Source organism: Haliotis rubra, unplaced genomic scaffold (assembly GCF_003918875.1).
Source record: "Haliotis rubra isolate DU_JTF1 unplaced genomic scaffold, ASM391887v1 Scf408, whole genome shotgun sequence".
Taxonomy (NCBI): Eukaryota; Metazoa; Mollusca; class Gastropoda; order Lepetellida; family Haliotidae; genus Haliotis; species Haliotis rubra.
The window spans coordinates 554,081-568,234 of record NW_025767089.1 but is presented as its reverse complement, the minus strand read 5'-3'; the positions used below and the strand labels follow the sequence as shown (position 1 = coordinate 568,234).

The following is a 14,154-nucleotide window of genomic DNA, read 5'->3' as shown; positions in this document are numbered from 1 at the left end:
TCATATTCAACACCAAGCTTTATCTAGGGAAGGTGCAGGGCCCTTCACATAATTTTCAAGGCGACACTTTGAAGACACTCTTGAAGATTTCAGCATGTTAACCTGAATTCACTGGATTTTCAAGGTGACTACAACACTTTGAAGACTTCAAGACTTCCCTTGAATGTTTTTCAAAAAGTAATTTCTTCAGTACCATTTTTGCATATTTCATACACTATGACATTCATGTCAAGGTCAAAGTCAGTCTTTAAAATATTTGTGTGTTTGCACAACTAAAGAGCAAGATATCAAGAGAGGTTGACTGGTCATGGTTTTGTTGACATTTAACTTCATCTTAAACTTTCATTACTTTTTAAGTTTGATTTGATAATTTGCGGCGGGGGATTATGTCACCTTAGTGACAATGCTTGTTTTCATCAAAATGTGGGGCGGCACCAGTGTGGTAGCCTAATGGTTAAAATGTTCACTCGTCATGCCAAAGACCGGGTTCAATTCCCCACATATTTACAGTGTGAAGCCCATTCCTGGTGTCCCCACTCACTCACTCACTCACTCATCAAAATGTGATATGCAAAATTGTATGTATCTATCAGCTAGCCTGGGCATACATTTTCGAAGCTCTCTTAGCGCTAAGATAGTCATAAGTTAATGTTAATGTATGTCACTTACGACTATCTTAGCGCTAAGATAGCTTCGAAAATCTAGGCCCTAGATGATAATAAGCACACTTATACATTCAATTTGACAGTAATGTGGTCACTGATCATTGTCCTCATAAATTAACACTGTCACCATGATCACAAAACATCATGGCATACGTTTTGTTATTGTTTCACTCAATATACAGAAAATATATCAGCTGCTGACTTCTTATTGCATTTGTTACCGAATATTTGTGATATGTATCATATTTGCCCCATAAAGGATTTATTGCAGCCTTAAATTTCACATTTCATGCATATATGGCCAGATGGCTTTGCTGAAAACATCACAAATTTGAGGGTTATGCATTTGTCATGGCAGACATGAGCTTCATAAAAAAGACACCTGTGAAGATCATTGTTAGAATTGATTTTCAGTAACCCAAGCTTGTCGTGCAAATGTGAAGGAATTGCTGACTTGGTTCGTGTCACCGTATCCCAAATGCGTAGATCAATGCTCATGCTGTTGATCCCTGGATTGTCTGGTCCAGACAATTTACAGACTGCTGCCATATAGCTGGAATATTGCTGAGCGTGGCTAAAAAAACTCACTCACTCACTCACTCACTCACTCACTCACTGAACCCAGGTCTTCGGCATGACGAACAAACACTGTAACCACTATGTCACCACAATTTTACCCCCTGCCCTGATGTGTAGAAACTGAAGTTGGTGATCAAATGGGGTGCTCCTTTTCAGAACCAGGAAGTATTTCCAGTCTAAACTCGGTTCAAACAATGTGTTCATGGAGTCGTAGTCTGTCATACAGACACTGAAACAAATACACCCAATATAGCCCATGCAAGTCTAGATTACCACAGTTTCAGAAATTCAAGAAAGTCTCTGGCCTCCTTTTCAATATATTTTATGAATGTAATTCAGGAACTTTTCTTTCTGTTAAATATGTTGATTTCAGACACTAGATGTTAGTCTAGTGGAGTCCTTAATATCCTACTCACACTTTGCTAAGGATCACAAAAATTCACAACTTTACTTAAACGTAGATTTATATTTTGAAATTGTATCCATTTAAAACTGGATAAATAATGATATGGTAACCCCTCTTTAGGCAAACAGTCACTTTAATCAAACTATATGCACTTGATATATGAGTAACCTTAAAATGGTTTTCATGGCACCAATCAACCATTTTGCAAATCATGGCACGGGTCATTGACAAGAACACAACACCTGTCAATAGCAGGTAGGGGATCCACAAGATGAAATGACATACTGAAACCTAGGATCCATGCTTACAATAAACTTAGATATTTAAACCAAATTTGACCCCACATCATAGTTTTCTGTTGAATCCATGATTTGATCCTTAGCAAAGTGTGAGTAGTATATTTAATTTTACTATATTAAATCTAATGCTCTCTAAAACTTTCTACGGGGTTTCGACATACACCTGACAAGCGTCCCTTCACTTCCATGCTCAATCAGAGCTCCAGATAAGATTTAGCTCATGTGGGTACTGTACCCACTGTATTTTTTTGGAGTGGGTATTATGAATGTTGAGTGGGTATTTCATTTTCGGTTACCCACTGCTTTCAAATATGTGCGTATTTCAGTCATTTTACTCACCTAAGTATTATGTCATTGAGTAAGTTTACTAAGCAGGTATCTTCTGCCTTATGTCATACGTAATCAAAACCAACTTAAATATAATGGAAATGATTTCATAAAAAATCCCTCATCCTATACTGACAGTACAACACTTGTCCTATACTAACAGTACAACTTGATAGCAATCCATGTCTTTTTCATTACGCAAGTGATTTTTATAAATATATTCCGTACGCATTTGTTTTTAACATTTTGCGTATCTAACATTTTAAATGCGTAATTGGTACGCAACAATTATTTTTAAATGCGTAATTGGAAATTTTCTATGCATATTTTACCCGGATACGCAGCTTATCTGGGCCTCTGACTTAATTGTATGAAAAGGATCGAACATAAGTACTGTTACTTGTGACAAGATATGTTTATTTATAGCTCTGATCCATGAGGTGGTTGGGGATATCCACAGCGAGACGTGATCCTGTGAGTGTGTTAGCGTGATAACATTATTGGCTCACAGGTCTGGCAGTGCTGTCGCTTGTCACGTAGACACAGGCGTGGCAGTTGTGTACCTTTCATTGGGCTTACTATAGTCTGTCTCACTGGCCCTGAACCATATTGTTCTCCCTTATGTCATGCCCTTTGTATTGCTCCGAGGCTGTACTGAGTGTAGCCTTGCTCCAAGGCTGTTCCAATGGATTAGTCTGTCATACAGACAGTGAAACAAATATACCCAAGAAAGCCCATGCAAGTCCAGAGTATGTTGCATGTCTAGATTTCCACAGTTTGAAGAAAGTCTCTGGGATCCTTTTCATTATATTTTATTTTTTATGAACAGTCTTTTTTTGCTGTAAAATATGTTCATTTCAAATATTCTAGTCTACCAATGGATGTATAGTAATTCTATCTTTTGAAGAGGAAAGTCGAGATTAACAGACAGTTCTAAGGACTCCAGTCTGTTTGAGGGACATATTAATGTGTTCTTTTTATTACTTTTTTTTTAGGAATTATCATTTAAAATATTACTTATTATCTTAGAGACTTGTGTAAGTCTATACTAAGTGCTAAGCCCATGAATGTATAGTAATTCTATCCTTTAAAAAGGAAAGTCTAGATAAGCTGAGTCATTCTGTTTGAGGGTCAATGTGTTCTTCTTATTCCTACTTTTTTAGGAATTATCATTTAAGATATTATTCATTACCTTAGAGACTTGTGTAAGTCTATACTAAGTGCTAAATACATGAATGTATAGTAATTCTATCCTTTAATGAGGAAAGTGTAGATAAGCTGATGTCATTCTGTTAGAGGGTCAATGTGTTCTTTTTATTCATAAGTTTAGCAATTATCATTTAAAGTATTAATTATTACCTTAGAGACTTATGCATGTCTACCCCACCTTGTCTGTAGAGCAAAACCTCTAGTCTAGAATCTTTCATCTCACTTAGTCTCCTTTTCAATTTAAATTTTTATTTTGGTTCCCTTAGAATGATATATATTTTAGAGGCTAATCATTAGTGTAGGATTATTGCTGCAATACTAGTTGCTGTTGCCTGAATCTTATCCGCTATCGGATCACCTCAGTGGTATAGTGGTTAGAGCGGAAGGTCGTTGGTTTGATCCCCGGTCATACCAAAAGACGTTAAAATATGGTACTTGTTGGTCATTGCCTGGCATATGGTACTTGTTGGTCATTGCCTGGCACTCGGCATTAATGGGTACAACAAGGACTGGTCGGCTCGGAGTCAGTATAATGTGTCTGAGTGGGGTATTCATGCTTAACTGCGGCATGGTATCTCAGTGAGCTAGCACTATAAAACCAGCTTAAGTCTGGGCTTGTACAAGCAGCCACACATACACACGCATGCACGTCGTCATGTAAGCGAAATATTCTTAAGTGCGTCGTTAAACCCCATGTCACTCCTCACCGTATCCGCTATCGTCTCTGACCTCACAAGCAGTTCTTTTACTGTAGATGTACTTCAGTGAGACATGCTCATTTTGTCAAGAGTTTATGCATTCTTGCATATCATCATGATATGGACCCAGTTGTTCCGGAACTCTGAACACATATTTGATGATGGTCCAAAGTATATGACTCAGGTAGAAGCTCTGCGTGACAACTCAGGAGAGAAGGGTTGGAGGGAAGGTGTCATTGCACACACTGGACCTTTAAGTTGCCTTGGGCAATGTTTCATGGTTATATGTAGACCATTGAGAGTCAATACTTCCAATAGGCCATGTGGGTGGCTTGTTTAAATATTTCATCTAAGTATGTTGAGGAGGGTGAATCAGTTCGATCAGAGGTTTACACTTGATAGTGGCAAAGCAATAATATGGACTTGTGTCAAAAGTCACTTAGAGTTACATGAAAACAGTTTAGCACACTTCAGTCAAGCATCATTTTCTAATTATCCCTACTTATTATGTCATAATGGCGCAATTTGCTGCTTCAGTAAACATATGTAAATGTCAGTTCAGCGGTTGGTTGTAATTCTGTTTGCAGTTATCGTATACGTTTCTCTGCTACTTAAGCCAACTAGTCCAAAACCAGTGTCTTACTAAGGCCAGACCAATTTTATTTCTTGTTTTACGGATTTTTGTCATCAGAAAACCTAAAGGCAGGTGGGGAATTTATTTTTTTTTAAACATAACCAGTCAAAGTTATATTCCTTCTAAATACTAAAAGTATTTTACTTTTGGCAATTTACGAAGTGTATATGGGGCAAAAAACAATCTAAAACAAATTCTTGTAAGTTTACATATTTGGCCAATAAAACCATTATGATTTTATTTTTTGAGCGAGGAAAATTATTTGTATTTTTTTTTTATATTCTTGAAAAAATACAACAGGGTGATCTGTGAAACCAGAAATAAAATTCGTCTGGCCAAAGAGTGAACTTTATGTTTACATCGGTCGAGAGACCAGTCACATGGCCATGAAACTGACATTCATTAACATTTTGACATTCTTCATTGTTCTTCAAGAGACTCTTGAAATGATGCTGACAGAATCTTCCAAGTCCTGCAAGTATTCTCCAGAAGGACTGACAACTGAATCTTTGTTTCTGATCACTTAGACCCTTTAATCTTGAACTCAGGTCGATAGCATAGACTGAGAAAAGCCAGAGACTTGACTGATTGGTCGGCCTAAACATACTCAATACAATCCATCCTTGTGAACAAAACGTACCAATGAACATCTGAACTGTTGACTTGATCTGTGTCTAGACTCGTAGTGCCAGTTTATGCCAGTTAATGGCATGCATGACCTGTTGAACTCATATTTGGTTGTTAGCTTTTGATGATCAGCCAATTGATCTGTGATGGCTAACACTTATATTCGCCACAGAATTATCAACAATATCTTAAATCTCCCCTGTCACGCTGATCATATCAGTCACTCTGACGTCCTGTGCTTGATGGAAATGCATTACGAGACATTGTCATTGTGACTGAATTCTTAGGGTAGTTCCTTAAAGAAAAAACATGTCTTGTCATGTGATGATATTGTTAGAATGAATTTCTTACCGTGGTTACTGCTGAGCTAGTTCGTGGATGAGGAACACCTCTCAGTTTGAAAGGGGGTGGTGGGATAGCCCAGTGGTTAAAGCCCTCGCTCGTCATGCCAAAGACATGGGTTCGATTCCCCACATGGGTACAGATGCCCATTTCTGGTGTGCCCCACTGTGATATTAGTGGAATATTGCTAAAATTGCCGTAAAACTGAACTCACTCACTCAGATATGTACATTGAAATAGTGTTGTATTGAAGTTAAGGGACTTACGTAAATACTTTGTGTTGTCTGAGATTCGACAAAACCACAATATAATGATTATTAAGGGATATACAGGGATAACTGTTTCATTCGAGGGAAAATAAGTTTGACACAACAATGTTTGACTGTATATAAGTGTAGAAATTGTCGATTTGTAAGTTCTGGTTTAGAATAATCCATACTTGCATATGTTGTGTTTTCTTTGTTCAATATACATGTATTCATAACATCATTAGAGGGGGGGAGGAGTAGTTCAGCATTTGCTCTTCATGCAGAAGACCTGGGTTCGATCACCACACAAGTACAATGTGCGTGGCCCATTTCTCAATGGCGACATCACAGACATCAGACCCAATAGGAGGCAGGTCAGGATGTAATAGGTGCCAAGTCCTTTTGCTGTTTTTAGTAAAACGTGACTAAATTTGGGGGAGGCAGTAGGTCAGTATTTGATAAATCAAACCATAGTGTTTATGGAATCAGTTCGCTATTAATGATCACTAGAATTGAAAATTAATTAATTATTTTTTAGAAAGGAGTGTTTTTACTTGAGGTTGAGTGTTACTTATCAAACAAAGGCCAGACCAATGTTGTTTCTTGTTTTACATATCTGCCAGTTGTTTTTTCTAGAATAAGAAAAGAAGTAACAATTATTTTTCCCGCTCAAAAAATATAATCCTAATCAAAAAATAAAATAAATAATGTAAACTTACAAGAAAATCTTTTTTTAGATTGCTTATTTTTTTGCCCCATATACACTTCATAAATTGCCAAAAGTAAAATACTTTTAGTATTTAGAAGGAATATTACTTTGACTGGTAATTTTTCTTTTTCTTTTTTTTTTCCCTCCTGCCTTTAGGTTTTCTGAGGACAAAACTCCGTAAAACAAGAAGTAAAATTGGTCTGGCCTAAGATATACAAAATGGAATATATCCAAGCCAGGCAGGATATTAGCCAGCACTCTTATACATTCACAGAGATGCCAACCTCTACGATTTCATCGTAGTCGCTACGAATTTTAGCCTCTAACTACGCCAATACGACTGCAATAGAAATTCTACGAAATTTGAAGAAAATTCATTAAAATTAGGATATATAGACAAAAACATACATTTTCGCCAATAAGAGACGACAAAAAGAAATGTAATGCTGATAATTTGGAAATCTGCTGTTGGAGGTATGTGAAATTAAAGCTTCACTCTTGATTAGTGTCCTATTATCTTTCTCTGAATCCACCATGACTGCTAATTTTATGGTCAAAATACTAATTTTGATCTTTGAAACTACTATTTGCAACACTTTGGGGTTGGCATCTGTGCATTCAGTTTGACAGTAATGTGGTCACCTTTGTAGTCAGTGGTCATTGTTTTGATAAATTAACACTCTCAACATGGTCAAAACTTGTCAAATAAATATTTTGTTATTATTTCACTGAATATAATGAATAATACGCCAACTGATGACTTATTGTGTTTGTTAACTAATAAACATGTTTGTTACACAATATTCGTGATATGTACCATATTCGCCTCTTAGTGGATTCGTTGCAGCGCAAGTGGTCAAACTTTCTTATATGATAACCTGTCACTGTATCCTGTGTAAAAGTGCTTCATAATGTCAACCACTGGTTTGCCTGGACAGACCTGGTTATTTGCCATGTTTGCAGGCTGCTCGGACAGAGGTGGAGTATTGTAGACGTAAACAAGAAACAGATGAAAATTAGGTTATCTCAGCATTTGATAATGTGCTGTGATAAAACCAAATACCAAAGTGTACATAACAAAGTTCATTTGGTCACCATTGATTAAAGTATGTGATTCATTCAAAACAGTCATGTTAGTTTGAGATTAGTCTGTCTCACAGTCCCTGAACCATATTATTTTCCCTACAGCCTTGCCCTCCCTGCAGTGCTAAAGCCCTATATGAAGCAAGTCTAGATTTCCCCAGGTTCAGGAATCTCTGCTCTCCCTGGGGTTCCTTTTCAGTTTAAATGGGTTTGTTTGTTTCAATCAAAATTATATATATTCAGAGACTAAACATTAGTCTAGTTTGAGATGCAATAACTTGATATTGATTAGCAATTTAAGTATTTCCCATGTAATGAAAGTTCATTGTCAAGCATATTTCCTTTCACAACATGGTACCTTTACAGTTGAAAGAGTTTTTTGTTACAAAGTTGACTAAAACTTAGTGTCTGAATATATTTAATTTTGATAGTAACAAATAAATCCATCTGAAGAAATCTAGACTTGCTTCATTTAGGGGTTTGCAGGGAGGGCGAGGCAGTAGGGAAAATAATAAGGTTCAAGGACTGTGAGACAGACTACCCCCAAGGACTGTGGGAAGAAATCTAGACTTGCTTCATTTAGGGGTTTGCAGGGAGGGCGAGGCAGTAGGGAAAATAATAAGGTTCAAGGACTGTGAGACAGACTACCCCGAAGGACTGTGGGAAGAAATCTAGACTTGCTTCATTTAGGGGTTTGCAGGGAGGGCGAGGCAGTAGGGAAAATAATAAGGTTCAAGGACTGTGAGACAGAATAGTTGCAAAGGAGCAAATCAGAAGCGTATGTTACCCATGTAACACCATATTCCTTATATATGTTTCACCATGAGACCGTACTACATAAATAAAATAATAACTAACATGACACTAGAAAATACTTCATTTACAAGCACTTAAGACTTCATTAGGGGACAGGGGAGAGGTTCAAGGACTGTGAGACAGACTACCCTAAAGGACTGTGGGAAGGAATCTCCATTGTTTGTAGGATAATAAGGTTCAAGGACTGTGAGACAGACTACCCTAAAGGACTGTTCTAATCTATGCAGCAGTAGGGAAAATAAACAGCTTTGGAAGGAACTACTTCTTATTTAGGGGTTTGCAGTAGGGAAAATAATCACAGTTCAAGGACTGTGAGACAGAATTGAGAAAAGGACTTGGGAAGGATTCTAGTTTTATTTTGTTAGTAGCAGGTGATAGGGAAAATAATGTGGAAGTAATTCCATTGTTGGAAGGAATTATCCATGTTTGAAGTTTTGGTCAATAAAGTTGTTACCCAAAACACCATATTACTTCCTATGATAAATTTACTAACATAAATAAAATAATAACTAACATGACACTAGAAAATACAGTACAAGCACTTAAGACGAGTTGAGAGGGGACAGGGAGACAAGGATTATATCTCCATTGTTTGTAGGAAATGATGAATAATATGTGTAATTCAGTTTTGTTCTAATCGAAGCAGAAGCAAACATCTTTAACTATCTTATGCTGAACATTTTAGGTTTTTAATTTTTAGTAGCAGGTGATATAAATAGAAGTAATTCCACGAATTATCCATGTTGAAGTTTCGGTCAATAAAGTTGTAAATCAGTATCTGATCCTAAAATAAATTGGACTAACATTTAGCACCAGAAATATGATTAACTTACTTAAAACTGAGTATCCATCATATAAAAATGTCACTGAAAACTGTTAACATGGTTAATAAAACAAATTGAAAATATATATCTTAATGCAATCCTGAACAATGCTTAGTTTCATTCCAGATTTGAGTTGGTTTGAGTTTTTTATTTATTCTCTTGGGTCTAGAAGACAGACTATCATAATCTGTGAATATAACTCTGTATTTATTGTAATTAATATATTCGTATCAATATGTCTTACTGGCACGTATATTTGACTTGTTTGTTTTGGACTGTATCTGATATTTTTGTTTAACTTTAACAATGCATGTGAATACAGTTCTCATTTCTCTGGCTGAGATACTGCTTGTGTGACGTCAAATATTAACTTACTCAGGTACTCTAAATATGAAGTGTGCAGACAGGCAGTGACTCACGCTGCACCAAGCATCCTCGACAACTGCTGAGGAAGGGTTTGCTTCTATGCAAGCAATGTGATACCCTTACCTCTTTAGCAAGATATGAAAAGAGGGATCGGTATGATAAACTGTTGAAAGACCAGACAAAATATCCCTCCAAACAGCATATGCCAACTGAGATAAGAAAGCCTCATTTCCTCAATGAATAATTTTTCTTTTTTAATCAGTTAAGAAGTGACGACACTCGGAAAAACCCCCAAATCAATTTACAAATTTCTTCAATACATCTCTGATTGTTTTAGTCTAAAATTTGCTAGGAATTTAATATCAGTATCATTTGTCAAGCTGCCAGTCATGAACGGATCAGATGGCCTGGATAACAGTGCTATGTTGTCGTTACCGTTATTTATCAGCCATATAGGTTTTCATACTGCTCTTTGCATGCCGTGGTGTGTGTGATACAACTATTCGTAGATGTCGAGCTGACCTATTGGGGAGTAATGTCAGTGTGATAGAGCTATAGCTGTACTATTCATGGGTTTTCTTGACTGATTCAGAAGTTGATTTTCGGACCCAAGTCTAGAGCAGTTGTAAAACATTTCCCAATATCCTTGTTGGCCGAATTGTACTGTTCTGTTGCAGTTACTATTGTTACAGCCTTGCAGAATTAACCTGCATTTTACAAATAACTATAAAAAGTAGAGGCTGTTGAAGTGTTCAGTAATGTTCAATTAAAGAAAATGACTTTTTAGGAAGTCATATCAGGGTTTTACACAGACTTTTATAAAAGAGAGTCATGGTGACCCACAGTACTTATTTTGGGGAGCCATTTTCAATATTTGGGAGTCGTGAAAATCTTTGCGTAATATATATATGTGTGTATATCAAAAAGCAAGAGTTTTGCAAAGATTTTATTGTTTTGTGTTGTATTGTCATTTATATGTTAGTTGATAATAGTATGTTTGTCACAGTTCAGTTCAGTCATAACAAACTCCAGTATACTGAACAAATAATCATGCTTGTGATTTATTCACTGTAACATACAGTTATTAACATGAATTGAAAGAAATATCTAAATTAATGAAGACCTCACAAAAAACTATCATTGTTTGCTATCAAATCGATTTTATTGACTCTGAACTGAATTCTGAGGGTCACTCATAAAACTTGCGTCAAGCTTGACTCGTATGAAAATATTTTGAAAGTCTTTAACAAAATTGTTGCGTCAAATACGCAGGAATCCCGTGTCATGTAAAACCCTGTCATATTTTTAACAAGATTAGTTTGTTTTTTTACTCATTTTGTCTGCCAAGAGTTCATTTTAAATTCTGGAAAAATCTTTGAGTACTGGCGTTGTAAGAATGTAATTTTACTTGCTTGCATGAGTCAACATGATGATGTTGATGATGATGATGATGATGATATCTACTGTTGTTGCTGTTTTGACATCTCCCCTGAATCCACTTGGTTTATGCCACCTTGATATCAGTATGCGGAATAAGACAATGCAGTTTGAGGATTTGTTGTACTTTTGGTCAAAAGTCAGGGCAGAAGTTTCTAGTCCTGTGATGTAAGAATTATCACTGACATGTAGAAGTTGGGTGCATGGTATCCAACACATATGAACCTCATGTGGATAATACAATTCCATCTGCGGAAGTGAGCAGTGTTACAAAGCAAGCTCCTTCACAAAGCATGACACACTGTTCCATAACACAGCAGACGGCATGAAATGAATGCTGTAAGGAGCTGATACAGCTCTTCTGTCACTGGGGGTGAAACATTGTACCAGAGTGACCACTTTTTCCAGAAAAGTGTCTTTGTTTTTCTTTTCTTTGCCTGAATTGGGAGTGGATGACTTGAAAATCATGTTTCGTGTTACAAGCACCCTTACGTGCCAAGCGAAAAGGAAGAATCTCAGAGTAGTTTGCTGATCATCTTTACAAATGACATATCTTTTTAAAAATAACACTACATTGTTTCATGGCCTCAAAAGTGCCCTACATTTTTTTGTCAACTTGAATGAATACTGCAAGTCTAATAGAGGGCTGGGGTTATACGGCTCCTGTCAAGAAGCAATATGGTTTACAGTTAATAACTAGTCTGCCATACAGACCCTGAAACAAATATATCCAAGAAAGCCCATGCAAGTCTAGAATATGTAGCAAGTCTAGATTACCGCAGTTTTAGGAAGATAAAGAAAATCTATGGCTTCCTTTTCATTATATATTGTGACTATAACTTACGAACTGTTTTTTTTCTGTAAAATATGTTCTTTTCAAAGACTCGATTTTAGTCTAAGTAAACACATGTAACTCAATTATCACTCTTCTCAGATCTTTTACCATTGTTTGCCTTGGGCCTCATTTGTATTTTGTTGAGGGATCGGTGAGGCAGAGTAGTATGTTTGTGTTTTTGTCGTTTAATACCATACCTGACAGCATTCCTGCTCTAGCATTGTGATCAGTAAATAATCAAGTCAAGACTACATCATGCAGTGATTGGTGACATGAGCATACATCTAGACAATTGGGTTACGATGACCTGCATCAAGCAGTTCACTAAATTCCACCCCCAGCCCTTTCAGTCACCTCTGACTTTGTGGAGGACCTATATTCTTTTCCCAGAATAATTGTGCATGCTGACACATCTATATGTTGTGTTCTGTCTGAGGACAGGTAGTATAACCAGTAGTCTGTCGTACAGACCCTGAAGCAAATATATCCAAGAAAGCCCACGCAAGTCTAGAAAATGTGGCAAGTCTAGATTTCCTCAGCTTAAGAAAGTCTCAGGGCTCTTTTTCATTATATTTTTTATTTTTTTACTATGAACTTTTTTCAGTTAAAAAAGGTTTATTTCAGAGAATAGTTGTTAGTCTATATAACCAGGAAACTCCGGAAACAGTCCCAACAGTTCAAAACAAACTTGAAGCTTCCATTGTTTTAATCCATAACTGTTGACAGTTCCTTTACAGTGAAGTTTGTTATGTACCAGGCATTGTTGTAGAGTGTGTGGTAAGAACTGAAATAATAAAGAAATAACCTTGTTAAGTTCCAATACCTTAATACAATGCATTTATGAATGCTTTAAACAATGCTAGATAACACGAATCGTTATATTAGCTGAAATACATTGAATACATGAACAGTGAGATGAGCAGACGAGAATCCGCCATCTTGTGACTACCGTAGCTGAGCCTTACAATATTTAGGTTAGGTAAATTACATACCTAATACTATGGTATATTGAGAAAATATACTTCATGGCGTTAATGGTGATGTTATAAACATTATTTGATTACTTACATCATGGTGGAACCATTAATGCATAAGGAAAAACATTGATTAGACCTTGCATATTGGAAGCGTTAGCAACGCTTTTTGCTTTACGATGTACAAAGGGAGATAACTCAGCGGTAAAATTAATGAACACCACAAAAAGAGGGAAAGGGAAACAACTCTAACTTGACTATAGTCTGTTTGCGGTGAAAACGGACCGATGAATTTCACTTTAAACAAAAAAGTAAATCAAATAAAGTGAAATTAAGATAGCGAATCCTCATAATTTTACCTTGCCATTTGAAAATTTAAATCTCAGAATTTTATTCAACTTGGGATGAAAGTTGTTTAACAAACGATCATAGTTTCAAATCGGTATTATTGGTTTGTATTACAAGGGGGTATGCACATAAAATGAAACACCGAGATCAAGTAGGGTTGGTCTAAGTTAACGCTCATCACTTACCGCACGTGCATTTGTTTCACTGTTCCAACTAATGCGCTTACCCCCTTGTAATACAAACCATTATTAGCGATTTGAAACTATGATCGTTTGTTAAACAACTTTTTCATAAGTTGAATAAAAATCTAAGATTTAAATGTTCAATTGGCAAGGTAGAATTATGAGGATTTGCAATCTTAATTTCACTTTATTCGATTTACATTTTTGTTTAAAGTGCAATTCACCGGTACGTTTTCACTGCAAACAGACTATAGAGCCCTTGTTGAAGTGCTACAACATTGTTATCAATTGATGTAACAAAACGTGTTGTATTGTTTCCAGGATGAAGACCTGTGTTTGATGGGGAAGCCAAATGCCAAGTACTTCTACAACAGACAGGAAGGTTATGTAAGTACTTCACAATGTCGGTTGTATATATTCAGTTCCTGCTCACTCAAGAGTCACCACTTCAAATGTTTAACAGGTCAACAAAAAGCTGTACTAGCTTGAAACCTTTCTGATCGTGGTCCCTGCCTGGCGCTCGCCTGAAAAATTTCGGCATTAATG

General features: G+C 36.4%; 1 protein-coding gene across 1 annotated transcript in view; it reads left to right on the top strand.

The window, feature by feature from the left end:
* The window catches only part of LOC124287911 (fatty acid 2-hydroxylase-like), a 31,206-nt gene that overhangs the window by 10,162 nt on the left and 6,890 nt on the right, over positions 1–14,154 (top strand). Inside the window, 1 exon segment of the mRNA XM_046724399.1 lies at positions 13,930–13,995. Coding sequence (XP_046580355.1) covers positions 13,930–13,995 — 66 coding nt within the window.